The sequence below is a fragment of the Rhinolophus ferrumequinum genome, chromosome X, assembly GCF_004115265.2.
Source record: "Rhinolophus ferrumequinum isolate MPI-CBG mRhiFer1 chromosome X, mRhiFer1_v1.p, whole genome shotgun sequence".
Lineage (NCBI taxonomy): Eukaryota > Metazoa > Chordata > Mammalia > Chiroptera > Rhinolophidae > Rhinolophus > Rhinolophus ferrumequinum.
Genome location: NC_046284.1, coordinates 22,076,136 through 22,099,142, shown reverse-complemented (window position 1 = coordinate 22,099,142; position 23,007 = coordinate 22,076,136). Strand labels below are relative to the sequence as shown.

General features: G+C 38.8%; 1 protein-coding gene across 1 annotated transcript in view; it reads right to left on the bottom strand.

Moving 5' to 3' along the window:
• GPC3 (glypican 3) overlaps nt 1-23,007 on the bottom strand; it is a 441,123-nt gene that overhangs the window by 86,866 nt on the left and 331,250 nt on the right. The window contains exon 6 of the mRNA XM_033119596.1: nt 22,061-22,181. Coding sequence (XP_032975487.1) covers nt 22,061-22,181 — 121 coding nt within the window. The remainder of the gene's footprint in view (nt 1-22,060; nt 22,182-23,007) is intronic.

Below are 23,007 nucleotides of genomic sequence, written 5' to 3'. Positions count from 1 at the left end.
AGGATTATTTTTCAAAGTATGAAATTTTTAGAGGCAAAATAATAAGGATGTGTAAGCACCTGGCACTCAAAATGAGTCATTACTAAAAATTTTAATTGAATCTATTTTCAATGAAGCAGGAAGTATCAAATACCTATGTGTTCATACGTGATGAGAAGGGTTTTTGTCCCTTAGGGAAGCTATATGTGGGTCAGACAAACTTCTTATTCTTACACTTTTATAAAAACAAAGATGGAATTTGGACTGCCTGCTTATCCATTCTGTACTATAAGGTGTTACTTTCAAAATGTGAACAGGTCCTTTATTCATGATAAAACAGGAGAAAAACCGATCACCTGGAATTTATGATCAGTTAATTTTCTCATTCTGCAACCTAAAAGTGGATTGCTTGTTCCTTCACCTGCCAACCTTTTCTTTGTCTCTTTCCTTACCAACCACTAGTGTTGTGAATGAAGTCTGTTCGAGGTCTGTGGCAGTGTTTTTCTTGGAAGGGTGTGACATTCAAATGGGGGCGGGCACACCAAGGCTCCAAGTTGGCCTCAAAAATGATAAATCACCAGTAATCTATCTTGTGCTTTACCATACTCACTCCTCAGCTGGTGTGCATGCACATTGTATCATATAATATGTAGGTTATTCTGTTTTCCAGTGTAGATATATATGAACACTTTGCCTCTTAATTTAATTGTGGACCTCCAAAGAGCAGAGGGTGGGTTCTAACATTGTCCCCAAGGAACCTGGCTTCAAAGGAATGATACTGTTCAGATTTAAAAAAAAAAAAAATCTGTTGTCTAGACTTCTCTCTCGGACTTCTAACTCAAATTTGTAACTGCCCAAGTTACAAATTGACTACCAATTTGACTACCCCAACTCTCACAATTCTCGCCTTATACCATCAGTAATCACCATTCTCCAAACACACCATAGAGTTTCACACCTCTGTGCTTTGCCTATGCTGTTCTCCTACCCTTGAGTGATCGCCTCTGTTGAAATTCTATTTATCCTCCAGGAATCATCTCATATGTCATTTCCTCCATGTTAATTCTTCCCCAGTTCCTGCAGCTGAATCTAATTGTTTCATCTGTGCTCCCACAACATTTTGTTTGGACCTACCTTAAAATCCCAATCATATTCTGCCTTGTATTTAATTATTTGTGTCTATGTCTGTCTCCTCTATGAGGCCAAAGGCTTTTTGAGGGTGGAGCTGTGTCTGATTCATCTTTGTGCCTCTCCTGATTCCCAAGGCCTAGACCAGTTCCTGGCACTCAGTGGCTGAATAAACAATAAACATTTAGAGCTCAAGTACTACGTGTTAATTTATTGAATTGTCTGTATGTCTTCTAGCTGTTAATCAAAGAGCCTGGCATAGACCATAAACTCAATTCAGAACACACACCATCTGTGTCGGAATAACTCCAAAATTTTTTAAATGTCAAATTTTTGGAAATTTGTTTAAATTCTTTTGCTTACACGCAACCTTTGTAGGCCTACCAGTTAATAGGGAAAAAAAAAATCACTGAGTTACCTCCAAGAGTTTCAGCCACAGAACATTTTGCAGACTATTAAGAATGAGGGCTTCTGTTTAGGCAGTACTGGTTAATTTCTAACATAGAAAGTTATTTCTGGTCATAGTGTTAGTGCATAGATTATGCTTTGCTTTACTCAACACTGTCATGCCCTGAACAAACACTCCTTTGTGAAGAGTCTATCCTACCGAGGGGCGGGGCGCAGTAATAGGAACTTCTATTGTACCAGCCTATCAGAAGCTGGGTTTGGGGTCTTGGCTGATGGATGCTCTTAGCCACCAGAAGTTCCAAATAAATGACCTAAAATCCTCTCTAGAAACTATTGGGGGAAAGTGCCTTGGAACACGCTCCATTGATACTAACTAAACATGTTTGCCCATGTCTCCAGTGTCAGGCCCAATAAGTCAATGGGATGCTAGGTGACGATTTGTGTTTTTCTTTCTTTCTCTCTTTCTCTCTTTCTTTCTCCCTCTCTCCCTCCTTCCCTCCTTTCCTTCCTTCCTTCCTTCCTTCCTTCCTTCCTTCCTTCCTTCCTTCCTTCCTTCCTTCCTTTCCTTCCTTCCTTCCGTCCTTCATTTCTTAATTATAGACATTTTGGAATCTATGCCATTGATATTCTAACATGCAAGTTATTATAGTATTATATATATTATAGTATTATATATAGTATTATATATACTAACACAGACAGTATTACCTGCTTCTACATTCCAGGTATGTTTATGTATTTCCTTGTCTGACCTGCTTCCTTCCTCCAGCTGTCTCAGTGGGGGGAGGGAAATGGGGATTTACCCCTTCCCCTGCATTTTCTCTAACAAGTGTGATGTCAAATGCAATTATTTGTAGAGGAATCTGCTGTATGCATGATGAAAGGGACACATGCAAATCTTCAACAAGAAAGGGAAATACCAGCTATGGGGAAATATGTCCCGAAAGCATGCCAACCCTGGCCAACTCTGCCCAAGGCCCCCATATGCAGATATTAACAAGCTGAACACAATATGACTTTAGGAATGCAAAGAAAAAACTTTAACAGTTGAAAAATCTCCTCCTCAATCTGAGGTCAACCCAGCTAATAAAAAAGCTTCAAAAACTTCTGAAAACCCATGAATAAGCCCCAGATGTTCCCGTTCTCAGCTGAACTTTCCACTAAGTTATTTCATACCCTCTATTTTTCACAAGTGAAACTATTGCAACCTTTGGTGCTTTCCTATCTGTTTCCAAAGAAAATTGCCTCCAGTCAAATTCCTTCTCCCACCCACAGTAACTAATTGTCCATACTGTTATTCATCTCCTTTTCTGAAGAAGAATTAAATTGGCAAGACCCCTTAGTGCAAGAGTGGGGACCTTTTTTCTGTCAAGGGCCACTGACCCACAGCAGGGGAAAAAAAATCAACTGCAGCCACACACAAGTAAGAAGCCACTTGATTTAGTTTTTTTTGTTTTTTTGTTTTGGAAGAAATATAAAATATTCCCCTCACCTCCTTCAAAAAAATAAGAACAGGGAAAGGAAAACTCTGTTCAATTTGTATAATAGTTAAAATACTCCAGGTCTATGCTATAGCAAGTTTGGGGAATGAGGTGGTTAAAAAAAAAAAATGTAGGGGAGGAGGAGAGAGAGACTGGAAAAAGAAAAAAGAAAGGTAAAGAATAGAAAGAAAGAGGCCAAAGGAAGGTGAAAGAGGGAAGGAGAAAAACAGACACCAAAAGAGAGGAAAAGAGGGGACAACAGAGGAAGGCTTGGCAAGCTCCCTAGTTAATGTGTTAGCTGCAGTAAATAGCAAGACCCACTCCCAGTCCTCTGTACTGTGGGCATTAGAGTAAGTTGTCACTGCCCTTTGAAATCCTTATTAGCTTTCTAGCAATTTAGGAAAAGTCCTTTCTGTGCTGAGAAACAGCTGGTCTACTTTGATTTTCAAACTTCAAAGCTCTTATTTTTGAAATAAAGGCTATTTTCTCAGGAAAGTCTGAAGGTTTTACATGTGTGTAAAAGAACGACTGAAAATCCCTGACTTTGCAAAACTGTCAAATGGCCTTCTCTTTGGTCTCTGACAGATAAGGGTTGTCTTATTTCATAGAGCCTGAATGTTATATTTGGAATCAGCATTTATTTCATTGATTTGAGATTTCTTTTTCCCCCAAATCAACCTTACTTTGGGGTTCAGCTGGATGGTGGTATAGTAGACAATGTAAAGTGGAGACCACATACACATCTCTAAGTTAAGACAAAACAGATCAGCATTCACAGCTCTTTAATTACTACTCTTGTCCCATTGAAAGCTGAACTTCTGCATGTTTCTATCTAGCAACCCACTAAGAGAGTGGTTACTTTGAAGCTGTAGTATTCATTTTAGAGCTACTGTATATGTGCTGCTGTGCCTTATTCCCAGAATGCTGGGGGTGCCAAAAAACTGTATACACACGACTCGTATTCATCTTTTGTTATCGGTATATATTGAGTATTACAATTTTAATGCAGCTTTTTCCTTTCTTAAAATGTGTATACATTTTTTGACACCCTCTGTATTTGGGATTACATGCTGCCGATGGGGTAGTAAAAAACAAAATGGAAAAGGAAAATGTCCAGAGAAGGTAGAATAAAATAATAATGGGTGGAGAACAAGGCAAAGTCATATGATGATAGACTAAAGTCACTAGCCTCTTATGTCTGAAAAGATGAAGGCTTATGGGGAAAATAAGAGAAGTGCACCCAATTGTGATGGGTACAATAACGACAAACTTATCTACTAGAACACTGAAATTAGGAGGGTACCTTCCTGAACTTGAAGAGATGATTTTAGGTTAGATGAAGGGAACCTCTACTTTGAATATCAAATACTAAATTTAAGCAATTCATTTCCCTAAGGGGTAGGGCAGGCAAAAAAATAGCAATACATTCTAAAATGTTTATGCTAATTTGTGAATGACGGACTAATATTGGATTATTCTGGGAAGCTCAGAAGCTTGGAGGCCACCTCTAACTATGCACACATTTCTTAGTTTGCCTGTCAGCAAGGAGTCCTGGGTGATGTGCTTCATGAGGCTACTGAGACCATTTCTCTAAAGGTCCTTGGTGCTACCTTCAGAATTAAGGTGATGACTACTGGGCTATGAGGCTGAAACAGTGGGTCAGAAGGCTATCAGGCCAGATAATACTCCTGCTGCCTCCTCTCAGGGACAGGCAATAGAGATGTAGGCAGCTCAGGCAGGGAGAAGGCAGGGAGGTGGGAGAACTCTGGCTTGGTCCAGGGTGGTTTCAATTTACATCTGTCCTCATCTTTTTCAAAATTTTTGTTGTTTGTTTTAAATGGAAATAGGTTTATTGCCTTTTCTGATGTAAAACACTTTTTTAAAGTATTTGGGCAGAGTACAGAGAGGTGAAAAAGAGAAAATTAAATTTACCATAATATCGCTAATGTTTTGATACACATTCTTACAGACTTCCCCCCACACATATATACATGTGCTAATTTTTGTAAACATTGGATTATACTTTAATATGTCTCAACCTGCTTTTTAACTTAAAATATGTCATGGATATCTTTCCATGCAAAACAGTAGTTTAAAAATATTTTTTAAATTATTTTTTATTTAAGTATAGTGAAATAATCTGCAGTCATTAAAATATTTTTATTGAGGGGAATATAGTCAATAAAAATATTTTAATGGCTGCAGATTATTCCATTGTATGGAAATGGCACAGTTCACATAATAAACCTATTGACAGATATTTGGGTTGCTTTTATGACAAACAATGCTACTGAAATATCCTTATACATACATCTTTGTGGGTTGTCATACTCTTTCCTTAGGAGAAACTGCTAGTTGTGGAGCTGCTAGTTCCAGGGTACTTCAAGTGAACCTCCTAGATAATGAGACTGTTTTAATGGTTCTTCTTCCCTCGACACAGTAGAAGAAAGATCATGGAATGTGTAAGTTCAACCTTTTAGTCACTTACAATCTCAGTGTCAATTTCTTCATCTATAAGAGGGAATATTAACGATGCCAGCTCACAGGATAGTAGTGAGACATAAATGTAGTAATGTAAACAAAAGGTCCTTATACATTTTAAAACACGTATTAATAAATGCAGAGGTTCTTATTTTCTTACTAACATCTTTATGTTAAGAATTCAGAGGCAGTTTTAGTAGGTCCAGTTTCCCATGTTCCGCACACTGAGAGGGACCCAAGGAATCTCTGAGGGCTTGCCACCATTCAGAGTAACCTTCTGGTCCCCAGATCTGAATCAGCTGCCTAGAGGGTGAGGGGGACCCTTTAACCTACCAGATGTCTGGATGCCATGTACCTACATGGCATTTGGCTCCCCAAGTTTCGTGCTACATAACATTCACCTGGTGATTGTTTGCCATTGTCTGTTGTACTGGGGAGGAAAGTTTATCATGTTCTCTTCCTTGTTTGGCCCTCTATAAATACACCCAGTTTGCGTGGGTCTGAATTGAGCACTCTGGCAAGAAACCAACGCTCTCAGGAAGAAAGAGATCAGTTGCATTACAACACAACTTGCAAATTCCTTTCCAAATGTCTGGTGCTTTTGCTTTGAAAAAAAAAGTGCTGCTGTTCATCATCACTAGCCAAAAGCATTTGTAGATTATGGATATTTTTTTAATCTAGAAGGGAGCACAGAGCAAGAATGGTGCTCTTTATTACATATTTCGACACATAGTATAGTACCAGCACTCAGAAAGTGCTCAATAAATGCTACTTGGTCTTGATCACTGCCTTTCTCCAGGTCATTTTTTACTATTTCCCATTAAAGCCAGAATCACTAAAGGCATAGAGACAAAAAAAAAAAATCAACCTCTGAGAGAACTTCTTAAATTATGTGGAAGACGAGAGTGGGTGGATAGGAAGAAAATGAGTGAGGAGTTGTGGGGAAACAAGAGCCTCTGCCTCACAGAAGGTGGCATGGCATAAGTGGGAGTCAAGGAAATATGGGACTTATAAAAGGAAGGCAACAAGTATTTTTGTGGCAGAGACAAAAGTTACACAAACGGTTCAGCAAAAGCAAAATATAAATAATTTTGGAGACTATCATGCTAGAAGAAAACAAAGACATAAAAAAGGATTGTGGGTCCCTATAAGCCATGGACAATGAGTGTCTCATTGATTTTTCTAGCCCTGTGCTCTACAGGGGATTGATGGTGAAGTAGGGCAGGCCTGGACTAGGGTGATGGCATAGGGATGGAAAAGATCTCATACAAAGAATGCTACAAATAATGACCTGAAGGCACTTGGTGTTTGGCTACAGGGAAGAGAGTTCAGGACTAGCAATGTCAGTGGAACAGTGATAACAAAAGTGAGTGGCACATAGTAGGTCCAAGGAATATGCTAAAAGTAGGCAAGATCACAGACCCACCTGTCCTCCCTCACAGAAACAATTTCCTGGGTGAAAGCATGACAAATCTGTGTAAAAAGGGTAGGTGTGCTAAAGATTTTGATCACTTTATTCACACTCATAACTCTCAAATAAGAAAGTTGCCCAATACCTAGCTACCTATACCTGAGGCATGAGTCACTATAGGACTTCAGGACCCAGAAAAACTGGAGTCTAGAAATAAACTAGGTACATGAATTACTGCTTCATCTCAGCTCTTCAAGCCTCAACAAGCTGAGCTTAGAATTGAAAGGAGACAGCCAAGAAAATGATTACTCAGGCTTTGACAGATAAAGTAGGTTTTCCAACTTCACTCAATACTGTATTTTATAGTAACAGAATAGGCATAGTAGGAGGGAGTGGGCCATAGCCTGGGGTCTCTGTCAAAAATAATTCAACTGAATAAGAACCATGGCATAGCCACCAAGTGAAGGTCAGAAAAGGGAGACAGAACAGGAAGAGAGTTCATGGATTCTCCAGGTCCTATGAAGTTGAGGACGTCTGAATGAATGAAATGAGGACTCAAAAGGAAGACACTGTACTATTCCACCATGTTACTCAAGAAAGTGAAGGAAGAGATCTGAAATGTTCTCACCACAAAAAGGAAATGGTAATTATGTGGCATGATGGAACTGTTAACTAACGTATGGTGATAATCATTTTATAATATATGTGTATCAAATCAACATGTTGTGCACCTTAAACTTTCACAGTGTGACATGTCAATTATATCTCAAGCAGGAAAAAATAAATAAAATAAAATATTTTTTCTTAAAGTGAAGGAAGGACTATTCTAGATGACTTTTGGAAGATTTAGAACATTCTGTACACACTTTAAAGGCAAAACCCCAGTATAACATTTCATAATTTTTTAATGGTGAAAAGAGTTCCCCTACTCTTTTGCTTTCTCTCTGCACATGCACATACATTTTATCCCCAAATTCATGTCTGTCCCATGTGTAAAATACATTCGCCTTCTCCCAAATCCCCCAAAAGTCTCAACCCATTACAGCGTCAACTCTAAGTCCAAAATCTCAACTAAATATCATTAGCTCAAAAGCCCCAAATTTCATCATGTAAATCAATTACTGGTGAGATGATGGGTATGGTCCATTCTGGGTCAAACTCCCCCTTCATCCGTGTACCCGTGAAACTAGAAAACAAGTTATTCGCTTCCAAAATACAATTCTGGAACAAACATAGGCTAACACTTACAGTCATTCTCCCTAAACTGGAGGAAAACAGTCAAGTCAAATATTGGAAAAAAATCCTTCACTGATTCATGCAATAAATAGTTATTGGTCACCTACTATGTGCCAGACACCGTTCTAGAAGCAGAAGATATGGCACTGAGTGGGGTGGAAGTACTATAAACAAGCTTCTACACTGCCTGAACAACACACCTTATCTGCCTTTGTAGCGTCTATACTGATCAGCAGTAGTGCTAAAGTGGAGAAAAAAGCCTTGTCGAGTGCCCACCAACCAGTCTTGGTGAAAGGTCAAGTCAGCTCATTGTTAGCACTTGCTTGAGTAAAATTAACCAGCAAGGTCCTATATATAAAATGTATAAAAGTTCTTGTAGACCGTTCTAGGGAAACAGCACAAACTCTAAGTAGCTGCTATAATTAGAAAAACACAGGAGTTGATAACAAATGGGAAAATGTGTTTTAAGAAGGTTGGAGAACGCAAACAGCCACTGCTTCCCTCGGGTCCCCCACCCCTCTTTGTGGGCCTGTCACTAAGCACAGTAGACTCTCCAACACATCTAAGCACCCACAGTGGCAGCTGAAGAAAAACACTCTAATCTCTCTCAATCTTTCTCACCGTTTTGGTAATTTCTGAGACTGTAGTGAACGGATGGCACTCAACGTTCAACTGCCAAAGAGCCACTTTTAATTGGAATACTGTCTTTAAAAAAAGTGTGTAACAAATTGATTAAAAAGTAATAGTTAACACATTCATCAGGGAATCTAAACACTTCACCGTGAGAACTTCTACTTCAGGTTGAATGAGGGACAAATCTCTGGAGGTACTAGAATTTTCTTTTAATTTTCTACTGTGGGACCTGGATAAGCTACTGGTCCACTGTGAGAAGGTCACACCATACTACCTCATCTCTTGAGATCCAAACCACTGCATGCTACAGCCCCTCCTGTGTTCTGGCTAATAGCCAAAGATGATTGGCCTAACTTTAGAACAGAATAGTTCTCATCCCCTAAACCGTTCCATGAGGCAGTGGAAAGGAAGGTTAATGAATTTTAATAGCAAGCTTCATTTCTTTGCTTTGTAAACCCTGTCAAGTTTACATAACTGGACTCCTTGCCTCCAATTTCTGATCTCCAAACCACCCTTCACACTCCTGGCAGAGTTAACATCATAAAACACTGATTTGACCACGTCACTCTCTTGCTCCAATCCCTTCATTGGCTCTCCACTGCTAACAGAGTAAAATTTAGATTCTTTGTTATACTATTCATGGCCCTCCCAAATTTTGTACCACATTTTCAGTCTCGTCTTTCACTGCCCCTGTCCTTTTCCACTCTGGTCTGTGCCCACAGCTCTCCAGCCACACAAAACTGTCGATATACTTTCATGTCTTTGTGCCACTGTTCTTTCCACATTCCTTTGCTCCTTCCAACCTCTATCTGTCAAAATTCTCCTCATCTTTCAAAGCCTGGCTTGAAGGCTACCTATTTTTGAATCTTATCTAATTCCCTTGGTAGGAATTAATCACTCCCTTCTCTGGGCTAGCATAGTACTTGGTTTATACTTCTCTTATAACACACTATGTCTTAAGTTATAGTTATGTAGGTATGTTTTCATCACCCTCCTTGAAAGCAAGGATCGTGCTTATCTCTGTACCCTTGTCTACAGCCTGTACCTCCAGTGCTTGGCACAAAGAGCTGCTCGACATTGAACAAATGAACTCACATGGTAATGATATATGTATAGATGGTAACTATGTATGGGGAGTCCTCTACGTCTTTATCAACAGAGCCCACCAAACTTAGCATGACACACAACATGGACTTCAATAAATAACTTCTAAATAAATGGTGAGGATATATACATATATTTTTAAATTTTACTTTATTGTTTTTCGCCTGATGAGTTTCCTGTTGAAAAGGAGTCATAGACATAGTCACGGTTTAAGTGACTTCTAAGAACAATACACAAGAACAAAAGTCATTCAACCACGCAGAAGCTCAGAGTTGAGCTCCATCTCAGCATCTTATAGTGAAACCTGTAGCTTTAACAATAATTTGTACCATGGGTTATCAGATTGCAGTTATTGATCAACCAATCTGCCACACAATAGCTCAGGGAATGGCATTCCCTAAAAAAGAAATCAGCAATAAGAAAATTGCTCCCCACTGGGATACCCTTATGTTATACTTGGGTCTGGGGAACAAAGGCAACAGCACCACTGGGGTCTGGTCCAGAGATCTTTCGGCTCTCAAATACCTTCAAGAATCCATATGCAGCTCTATCAAACTACCTTTAGCTTGGCTTAATCTTTTGTATTGGCTCATTAGTGAGTCTGGATTCCTTCCCCATTTTCCATGGTATCCCAGGCAGGAACAAAGACTCACACAGCAGGGGGCAACTTTCCTTTTGCTGGACAACAACTGGTCGCTGGTCCCAGCCTGTGGCTAACAAATTCCATAGTTCTTTGATGGTAGAGCCCACAGAATGGGTTTTCTCTGCCTTAGGCTCTGCAATGCAAAATAGAGCGCTGGGAATTTGGGCCTAGGTAGTGTTCCCGGCATCTGTGATATCACCCCAACAGCTGAAAGTGATGGTGTCTCAAGAAAGTTTGTAGCCCCAAGCGCTGTGAATTCTTTCTGCTCTGTCGGCATGTGAAATATACACACACTCACGAACATATTATATGCCTCTCAAAATCATTCTAAATACCTCCTGTGAGACATCTGCCAGTAAGGATATCATGTCAGCCCGGTTTTAAATATAGGAACCTCTCACCATCTTCAACCAGAGAGCAAAATGCAAAAGGAATGCAGATTAACTTGCCCTGAACTTTATAGCTCTGAAGTCTCTTCACTTGATACCATCCTTCCATGAAAGGTCGTGGTAGGGCTGAAGATTAAAATGGGACTTCTGGATCATGTGGTAACATCTCTAAGCTGTACTCTAAGGGCAGCCTGCCTATTTATAGATCCTCCACTTTGAGACAGAGTTCAAACTTGGGAAAATCTAAAGAACTTGATTTAAACCCACACTCCTTCACATATCTATAAATTTTTTTTTTTTAAATTTATCATCTTCATTTTCTATTCAGTTACTTTGAGCCAAGCTAAACTTTAAATAGTTCAAAAATCTGTCAAATGTTGGCTAGATATATTTTCCCAAGAATCTTTAGGATTTAGATGATTATATTTAGAATTTTTAAATCATTTAAACAACAACTCAAACTGGAAAAGTTGTAGTCTCTCCATTCCAGAAATTGATAAACTGAGGCACAGAGAATCAAACCACTTAAAAGGTCACTTCTGACTTTCCCTAATGCTAACTCTTCATGATATCATAATATGAAGAAAAAAAGTAGATATAATTTATTGAGTGTCTACTATATGTATTATCTGTAACACTTGTACTAAACCTTCAAGATAGATTGTAGTATACCCATTTCACAGATTAAGAAACTTCAGTACAGGAAGGTTAAATAATTTGGCCCGAAGCCAGGCAACTACAACGTGACATCTGGGATTTAAACATAGAGCTATGTTTGGTTCTAGAGGCTTTCCCCTAAACTAGATTACATGTGCTGTGGCTCTCAAATTTCTCACTATGACTCTAAATGACACACCAATAAGACTTTGCAACAAAAGCAGGTAGTAGTGGTTTAACAAAAACTCCTGTGAATCAATGAACATTACAATCCCAAAATAGTCTACTGAACCTTTAAACAGGATGGATGATATTTCTCTAGCCACCCTCTCCAATGCCCTTCCTTCGTCCTTCCCAATTCACATATACATATATACCCACCTCTCCTCCCCTTCCCATGCTCCAATAATGGCTACAACATCAAAAGAGCTGCTAAGTGATGGCCACATTTGAGAGATACATTCTTGTGAGTCAGTGAAGCTTTTATTGCCCTCAGTGCTATTTCCATCATAACTAAAAACAAACGTGTCTACTAAATTGGGTTCCTACATTATGTTTATACAGTCATGTTTGTGAATCTACGTGTAATACTTTACATTTATCCCTGTAACATTTCACTTTGCTAGCTTTCTCTGCCATTCCAGCCTACTGTGATATTTTTAGATCCTGATTGTGTTATCTATGTATTAGCTAACCCCATCTAGCTTCATGCCATCACTAAATATTAGAAGTATGCCTTCTCTGTCTTCAGTTTAGTCACTGGTAAAAACTTCAGGCAGTAAGGGTCAAGTACAAAGCAAACAACCAAAAGCCTCTCTCCAGGCTCACATTGATATGTTAAGAAAATACTCTTCTGGTATGATGATTAATGAGCTACACTTTACTGAATCATATGATTATTTAGCCCATATTTCTTGCCACTTGTTGAGAAATTATCATAGGAACCTCTGTCAAACAACTTGCTGAAATCTAGATAAACCATGTCTGTGTCATTCCTCTGATCCAGTAAGATATTCCCTCTCCCTCTCCCTCTCCCTCTCCCTCTCCCTCTCCCTCTCCCTCTCCCTCTCCCTCTCCCTCTCCCTCTCCCTCTCCCTCTCCCTCTCCCTCTCCCTCTCCCTCTCCCTCTCCCTCTCCCTCTCCCTCTCCCTCTCCCTCTCCCTCTCCCTCTCCCTCTCCCTCTCCCTCTCCCTCTCCCTCTCCCTCTCCCTCTCCCTCTCCCTCTCCCTCTCCCTCTCCCTCTCCCACACACACACACTGAATGAGCCCACAGTGGCTCCTAGTAATCATCACGGTAGCTTCTGAAAGCTCATGTGTTCCAAGAATTTTGCTAAGATGTGATACCAGGATCCCTGACTTGTGATTTCCACAATCCAATTTCCACCCCTTATTAAAGGTGAGGGTAAAAAATTGTGTCTGTCTCCAGTCTTTTGGCTCTTCTTCTATTTGTTGTGATGACTCAAAATTTCCTGATAGGATACCATGATAATACCCAGAAGATTCTTCAGTGATCTGGGATATAACTGATCTGAATTCAGGCCTCATTTTTTATGACATACCGTAATGGTAATTCTCTTAGCCTCTTTGGTCTTGTCAATTGCTTGCCAATAATACAAACTAGATATTACTCTGAAAAGTGACGACCTAGCAAAATATGGACTGTGAAGAAAATAATATCTGAATCAACTAATTAAACAAATAAGATCATACTTTAATGCTATTAGAAAATTATCCAATAAAATTCAGTGCAGATGAATAATAATGTAATTTCCACTTTGGACATTAATTAGAACTCTGCTGGAAATATTCCACTTAACAGTTGCTATACAAAATCACTGTGGTTGCTATCTAAGAAAAGCACGTAGTTAGGGGTACAGACTTGACGCTATTATTATTATTATTTTACCTTCACTAAGTATTAACACTGAGCCCACACGTAATATGGAAACACCCCTGGTCATGTGTCAAATAAGTTTGCAGTTGAAGGTTAGGTCTCAAATAATCATGGGCATGCATACAGGACTAATCTGATTGAGCCAATTAACATGGGACTGCCATCCAGGGACAAAACTGTCTGTTCTGTATAGACAGGCTAGTTCAAGACAAAAGAGCTCAGTACTTTATTCCCATTGGACTTTGTCAGAATCCTAATAACTTGGGCAAGGAAAACTTAGCTGTTTTGGTTTTCAGCTTCACAGAAGACACTTTCAGTTCACTAGTACAGAATATAGGCCCTGCAATATCACTTTGGAACATCACTTCCAATAGGAATAATGCCTCTACCAAGCCATGTACCCTCTCCCATTTGGTCCCCATTTTAACCAACAGTTCATTTTAAGAGGTGGCTGATGGCAATTGGAGGGCATTCTGTGACTGCCTTGTGTATTGTAGATATTTAGTACATTCATTGAATGAACGCTCAAATGAAAAAATGGCTCATGTGGGATTAAACCTTTAATGTTAGTTTTAAGAGAACACTGAGATTTTCATTCTTTTAGCAGTAGGAATACTATGTTTAAGTGTCATCTTACTTGGAAGGCCAATATGTAAAACAGATTTTCAAAATATAGCTGTTCTGGTTAAAATAGGAACGAGGGACTCAGAACAAGCCCGCAGCACCTCTCCCATATCTCTATCCCCTATGGAACACAATTTGAACACATTGCCTAAACAACTGATCTAACTGACACATCAGGTCACTGACTAATACGCTGTTAATTTTGCCATTCTGGAAGGAGGGAGAAGGCACTAGATAAATTATTATAGGTTGCCCAGGATGGTGGAGGAGGTGAGATCCAGAACATGAGGGTGAAAGGATGACTGTTCCTGAAGGTGGATAGGAGCCCAAGTCAGACTGTAAGTGGGTATAAGGCCGTGAGCAGCAGGTCCTGCTGACTCTGCCTGCTTTTGGTTCAGTGACCCCAGCAGAGACCAACTCCCCTGACCCGTGCGCAACAACTCCTCAATGGGTTTAATGAGGCGGTGGGCACTGAGGTGTGCTTGTTATGACCAAGCACTAGTTAATATCCATAATAAGAGGTAAATAATTAACAAGATCATGCCTCAGGCTGTACTGCTTTTTGTTCCTCAAATGAACTGCTTAAGTATGGGCTTCTCTTATGATTGTGAGTACTGTATAAGAAAAGGTGGTTGCATGTTTACAAGCGTGTTTTGTATTATACAAGAGTCTTTGGAAGCACATTAATGACACTACAGAATATTGATCTGTTCCTTTCCCAGTCCCAGTTTTGTCACTTACTGGCAATATGACTTTGGACAAGTCATTTCCCTCCCTTGGCTTTAATTTCCTCATCTGTAAAATCAGAGAGCTGGACCCTACAACCTAAAGGCAACTGCTAACTATTAATATAACTCTGTGCTTACGTAACCCTGCCTTTTAGCAAAGAAACTGGTTAATATTGAATGTGAAAAGTGCCTCAAATTCAATTTAAATTCAGAAATAAATTGAGGGCCACAAAAGTTGAGTTCTTTGAATGAATTGATCAATGAAATATTGTATGCGATATCAGAGTGGTAGTAGATCGGGGAAGAGGGTTATCACTGTGTGAGGGGTATAAATGATAAATGTTTAACTATTACATTGTTTTGTACACCTGAAACTAATAAAATATAAAAATAAAAAAACCAAACTATCCTAAGGTAATTTTTATTCATAATGATGACATTGAATTCTATTAAAACTATCTTGTTCAAAGTTAAAAAAAAAAGGCTACCTGCATTCCTTGAAAAAAAAACACAATATTGTATATATTGAATGTCTACTCTGCATATAATATTATGTTAGATCCTATGGATAACAGATAATTATGTGCATGATCCCAGACTTAAGGATCTGACAGTCCAGAGACAAGATACGTACACATATTCATAAATATGTCTAGGTGAAAGTTATTTCTGAAATTCTCTAATAGTATTTGAAAATACATATACCGATATAGTGCTTATAGTAAAGGTTTATGGGGGTAGAGAGGAACCATTTGTAACTGTTTATTAAGAAAATGTTGTGTTGCATTGGACCAGTAAGTACATATGAATAGAATATGAGACCCTATGGATTTCACAGATACTTTGGAAATATATTTTTAACCTTGATAGAATTCTGTTTTTATACGTAGAACTTGTCTTTCCACAGCTAACACTTCCCATACTTCTAATTGAAACAAAAAACTTATGAAAGAATACAGTACAGCAATGAAAGAAGATAATGTATTTCTCTTCATTGTCAAATCGAGATTACCACAACACTGCTACCAACAACATTTTGGCTCACCACTCCTGGCTCATCTTCCATTTATGAGAAATTTATTAATATGCAAGCACTAAAATATATGACCCAATTTAAGTATCTTTAATCCTGTATATTCTAAATATAGCAAATAGTTCATTTTCAAGAAATTTAATATGAAATGCTAGGGAATTCTTCTTGGTACAGTGTTATTAAACTGTACATAGTAATTAAGATATTAAAAACACATGCTCCCCAAAGCCATCAGACATTGTAATTATTTTTCAGGCTATTAAGCAAAATGACATAAGATTTTTTAATGATAAATGTGTTTTGGAATGCATCAGCTAATTCCCTTTTACTTCATGAAATAATGTTTAGCTCCACAGAGTCTAAGTCTGGTATTTAAAGACCAACTTGCATTGTCCTTCTGTAACTCAGAAGCCATTCATTGGCTCTTGTTAACATGCCATTGCAGATACTCTGTCTTTCACACACACACACACATTCTGGCTCCATATGGAAATAGCAACTACTAGAGTTCTGCCATGCTATTTGTACATGAAGAAGTGTGACAGACACGGAGATATAATTCCATTTGGAAAAGTCCTGTATTTAAATTTAACTCTCAAAATAGTTATCCTTTCATTTAGAAATTTTACATCAGTGTTGGCTTTTCTAGCAACCATTGCACTAGGCCAGTGTTTTACGACTCTCACTGGTTTTATTGTGAGAAGACTATGAAAAAAGTCATTCAGAGTGTTTTCTATCATGCCGGAGATTCGTTTAAAGATTTTCTTTTTAATCGCATGCTAAGGAATTTCCTGGGCACTTCTCTGTCACTTAACAACTTTACCAATTAACTTATTAAAATTTTAACTTTCTATTTCTAAAGTAAGTGTCTTTTCATGACACCAAAGTAGCCTGTCAGGAATCTTAAAAATACTTTTCAGGTATCCATGGAGAGGGATGGAAGTGGAGACATTCCACTGTCTTCTGTATTTTAAAATTTTATTTGACCATTTAATATCATTTTATGAATGAGAGATAGCTAATAAAAAGTTTGTCTGCTGTCTATAACTCAAATCCATGACACAAAGTGCCTCAGTTTCCACACCACACAGTGTGGTAGTTTTCTAAGAATCTTCCCAATTGAGATTTGGTAAAGAACATGCTTGTTCTTTCTTTGCTGATTTTAGAGATTCAGACCATAGAAATTACTATATTAGGGACTTGGAAATCATTAGACAAATTGAAGAGTTTCTGCTACTTGTACTTCTGTACATCTTTTATATATGGATCTTCCAACCATAGCAAGGTATGCCACGTCTTTATAGAAGTAGAAGGAAAGAGCGCAGAGACTGAAATCAGTAGCCCTGGAGTCTAGGTCTAGTTCTACCTCTTACTCTATATAGGTCACGTAGCCTTCTAGTGCCCATGGTTTCCTCACTGGGTAAATGTAGGTAATAATACCTGCTTATCAGAGCCATTGTGAAGGTCAGTTTTTCTAATGTACATGAAATAGCTTTACAAACTGAATTGTGCTATGCAAATGTATGGCAGAATTATTATCATTCATATGGACTCACATGGCTAACAGGATCCGTGGACAGGTCACCTATCTGGCCCTGTAGGACGGAAACTTAGGGGTGATAAATACAAAAGTGTTTTTATAGTTTAATGTTTTCATAGCCTAATGAAAACAAGGCAGAAGAATTTCATCTGCCCAGGCTGGAAGAATGGTGGAAAGGGAACAATCTCTGAAAAGATGAGAGGTTACAAAGTAGAAAAGGGTGACCTGGGAACAGGATATTTTAAAAAGAGTGGCAGAGCAGAGAATAAAGTCACAAGACTTGTTCACAAGAGGGTGCTGGGTTAAAGCCTGACCTTGAGCCACAAATCATGGAGTCACAGGACTGGAAAGAATCTTAAGAGGCTATCTCATCCACTCCCCCACCATTCAGCAGGACATTTCAACCATCCCAAACAGAAGAGACTTTATCCAACTATGAATGAAAAACTCTGACACCAAATGGGCAGGTATTGACTGCTCTGGCTTCAACTGCTTACAACAGGCAGGAAGACAATTTCTGGAACTTTACTTGAAACGGAATTGAAACTGGGGACAAGCAATAATCATCTAGATTTTCCTTGGGAACAATAACTTCTACAGCAGTTTAGGGGCTGCTAAATTAGCACTAACTACATAGCCAACTCTTAAAGAGAGAGAAAATGTTACCAACAGAACAGGGTGAGAAGACAAATGGCCTACAGTATCATATGGGTAAGAATGTTTTGTGATCATTCTTGGTATTTGTGGGGTCTTCTCTCCATGCAGGAGCCTTGGAACAAAACACTAACAAAAAAACACTTTTTTTTTTTTAAATTTAAAAAAGCAACACGGTCCTGCAAATTCTGGGACTGACATCGAGGACTTTAAAGAGTTCAATTCCTCTCCTAACACAAGACAATAAATCCTCACACAAATTAGAAACTGTAAAGGAAATAAAAAGGTCCTCACTGCCAATTGTGGGAAATGTAGCACATGAACTCTGGCTTGGAAGGAGGAGGGGGGGACATTCCACACCTGCAGGCCTTCCCAGGAAAAGGGCCTGGGCCTGACCCTGAACCCATCCCCTCAAGGTTATACCATGGGACTGTCAATATGGAAATACTGTTACTTTATTCCTTAGTGAGTATATTATTTCCAGTGCATTCAACAGCAACTATAACCTGAAAGGAGGCAGCTGAGAGGTTCCATGGAAGAGAGCGGAGAGTTATTTTGAGATGTGCTCATAAATGGCCTAACTATAGTCCATCTGGATGGATGCACATGTATAGGTAAAGAGAAATATCTCTGTATTTATAGATGAGCATGTTGGAACATCCTACTGTAGTTTAATAGATACAGCACCAAGCGAGGGGTTTAGAAAAATAACATTACACTCCTGGATTCCCCACTCACTTACAGGTGAACCTGTTCAAGTTAACTTGATTCTACCTTCCCATCACTAGAACTTGAGGTCAATTTAGTCAGGTATTCAGTGAATCCAGATGTTTGGCAGAGTACAGGAAACAACATCTGGATGATTGATCAAATTTTCAACTGAACTCGCTGGATGTTTTGGCAGCATGCCCACACAGCACTTAATGACTTTTTGCCTCAGTTTCCCTAGCTATAAAAAAGGACAAACATTATCACTTACCTCCCGGGGGCAGTGAAGATGAAATAATGTTCATGGCTAATAATGAGCTCTTGAAAAGAATGATTCTGTGAAAGTACTATATCTTACACAATTCCAGGTTGGATATTTTTTCCAATATAAGTAGTTAGCAGTTAGACTTTTAGGACATGAAATCACTTTGAAATATGGTTAAATGCTACACAGATACAAACACATTATCGTTATCACCATCATCATCATCATCATCATCATCGTAACATTTTTCTTTATGATTTCCCTAAAGTGTCTCACCTTCAGATTGAATCATGGTCAAAATATCAATTTTATTAAAGGTCTGAAGAAAATGTATTTTGGCCATGGAAAGCAACACAGATGAGAGAAAAAAATCAATATGGGTGTTTGAACCCAACCAATTTTAACAGCTCAAACAGGTAAAACTGGTCTATCAATGAGAAGTAATTAGTTGCTTCATGGTATTTGTAAGGGAACCAAAAATGTTCACACACACACATTCATGGACAGAGGTGGGAGAAAGGAACTGTAAATTGTGACCTTTCGAATCTGACAGCATACACCTCCCTACCTATAAAGTGGTTTCAGCTTTTGTGGCTAGAAGTTAGAGGAAAGGGAAAGAAGAATATGGAAAAGAAAAAAAAGAGACATATCCACGGGATCTGCAACCATACAAAACTGGGGGAGCAGAATTAAACTGGTAAAAAGTATTGGAATATTGCGCCCCTTCAAACTCAAGTCCTGCTTATAGAGAAAATCCTGAATGTAATCATCTTAACTGCTACTTATTATCTGTCATGCACATGTATTTATATGTACTTGTGTATATGTAAAATATGCATTTATATATAAAATACCTATTATATATTTAATTTCAAATCCTTATAATAACCTTGTAAAGGAGGTTTTGATATCTCTATATACAACAGATGAAAAAAAACTAAAGCTCAGAGAAGTTGAGTGATTGGCATCTAGTAAGATCCACAACTGAATTCAGATCCATCTGGATCCAAATCTCATATTCTTTCCACTATACCACATGGTCTCCCACAATATTAATATCAAACACCTAAAGTCTTTGCTCTGAGGGCTTGCTATAAATATTTTTAGTGACCATTGGATCATATAGAAGCCCATGTCTGATTCGGCTTTCCTGTTTTGCAGGGTGAGGGTCCATCCACAGGTCTTTGTCTAATCTTTCTTACAACTGCCACTCGCCCACTTGTCTTTACCTACTTATTGTTTATGGCAGATGTTAACACTTGCACCTCTCTGGAGTCTTTCTCACGCCAGCCTAGCCCACCTTAGCCCTAAGCACCCCCAAACCGATGAGCAGCATCACTCTTCTGGCTCTTCAACATAGGCTGCCTTTTATCTTTACTTAAGCACTTTCTATGCTTGTGCTTCCCCTCCAAGGAAGCTGTGAAAACACAGGATTAGACTTCTTTTGAGCCCTCAAATTCCGTGACACCTGGCTGAACAAATAGTGGATATTCCTAAAGGTGTGTTCACCAAAGAGCTCTTTTGACAGGATTCTTCACTTAGGATTAGGGGCACAGTGATGGACCCTGAGATTCTGGCCTCACCAGTGCTGGGGTCTAATCAGTTGGGTGGAGGCACCCATACACAACCGGTTTGAGGTAATTTGGAAATAATTCAAAGGACAAATACTGCCATTGTCTCCAGGTGAAGCTTACTATGCCCTCAGTTCGGCCATAATTCATTTACATTGTGCTCCAAATCCTTCAGAGATGCGTTTTGGAATAACCATACCATATCTTACCAGGCTTTATAGAACTTAGTGAGGTGGTGAGTTCACAGAAAGAAGGATCGGTTATGCAAATACTGCCATTACCATGTGCTCGGCAGCAGTAACAACTATTTAAGTGCTCACTGAGTGTAGAGCACTTTATTAGGCACTGGAGGAGTCACACCCAAGCGTGTTGTAAATACTTTCACAACGCCATTTGCAGTGAAATATACCACTATTCAGAAAGCCTTTCCAAACATTTTCTAAGAACCACAAAAATTTCACTGCTCAACTTCATATTAAAAAGCAAAACCATGTCAATGTCTTCACACAGAAACCTGTCTTTGCATAAGGATTTTAGTTTCATTAAGTTCTTCCTAGGCTACAAATAGAAGCCAGGGCCTTCCCACCCATGCATCATGGGGCAGGAACACTGTCACTGTGGTATACGGTGGCATTTTTTTTTTTATTGTGGCCACAAAGCAATCACAAGCAGATGGTACAACTAACTTCTATTTGTGTCTTAGCTCTAAACTCCTTATGAGAAGAAAAACTCTGTGTACAGGTCAAGGGAATCTGTGGGTGTCTCTATGCATCGCAGTGAGTCAGAAGTTGGCAAGGGCTCAGTGAAGGTGGTCCTCTCCTATCTTGCTGGTGGCAGTGAAAGCTGATACATCCCCAGTGGAAAGCAATTTAGAAACATGCATAAAAATGCTCATATCCTTTAACTCAATGACTCCAATATTTTCAGAAAATGGTCTAAGATCAGGAGAAAGCATTATGTATGAAGAGGTAGTGTTATTTATGACAGTAAAAATTTTGAAGCAATCTGAATGTTCAGCAAAAGCAAGCTGATTGATTATGATGTATTCTTTCAGGAATCTTATGTGGCCATAAAAGAATGATTAATATGAAGATTTGTGGCAACATGAAAAAGTGTTTCCAATATAGTGTTAATTTTAAGAACTGCAAATCACTTGTATACTTCCAATTATGTAAAAAGTCTGTGTGAGTGTGACTTTTTAATATTAGAAAAGAACATGTGAAAATGAAAACAGTTGGGATGCAGTAATAGAATTGTGAAAAATACGTTTCCCTCTATTTTCCAAGCTTTCTCTAATATTACAATATTACATTTATAATTTAGAAGTGGGGTAAAAAATGAGGGTCAAAAGTCCTTTTTAGCAGAGAGAATCTTTGAAGAAAATGAACAATGGCAGCCTTTCCAAAAGCCCAAGAATATGGTTTGGACAATGGATACCATGCATCCCTCATGTTTTTGCCACTTCCGTTTTTGTTGTATATACCACTGCATACCTGGTTAATGTGCTTCAGTTTGTCAATAATTTGACTGACCACCGGCTCAGGACCCTTCATTTTCAGCTCATGGAGGTTGAACTGATTTTTCATTCCGTTCCTTGCTGCCTTTTGGCTGTATCTGGAAAGGTGAAGGTAAAGAAAAGGGTTGTCACAAGAGAGTTTCAAGCAAAGTGAAAGCTGACTGTATTTGGCACCAATGGTCAAGGTGACCACAAGCTCTCTCTAGCCTTTTAAACCATGGGATGACCCCATGGTGCAAAAGTAAACCATTCTGGATAGTCTCTTTACGATGGAGAACACTTACTCAAGAGTCAACGGACATTCATTCAACATCGCTTTTTTTTTTTCTAGGTGTTGGGGATACAACAATGAACAAGACAGACAAAGTCTCCTCCTTTCTTGTGCTCTCAGTCTAGCGCATAGTCCAGAAGAATAAGAACCAATGGCAAAACAGAGTGGTAAGACCTGTGCTAAGGGAGGTCCTGGGTCTTGGCCATAGAAGCACACAGGAAGACCTTGACTCTGAGTGTACTTTCTGTTCATTCACTATTCATCTTGCATGTTCTTTACCTTTTCTTTCTCTTCCACTTCCTCCTCCCACAATTTCCTGCAGGCTTTGGAGCTGGGTTTCTTTTCAGGAAACTTTCTCAAGCCATTTGCAGCATAAATTTGCCCTCACTTTATACACTTTTCCCCCCACCCTAGTTACAATAGGGTAGTCCAATTAAGGGAAAATTCACATTTTTAATTACAAAAACAATAATGCTCATTGTAACCAATTCAAACAATACAGAAATAAACAAAGTATAACATAAAAGTTACACCATCATCCTATACTTCCAAGAGAGAACCATGGTTAACAGTTTGATATATACTCTTCTAGTTTTCACAGTCATATACTAACATGTAATGTTAACCAAAATTGGAATCATACTAGTCATATT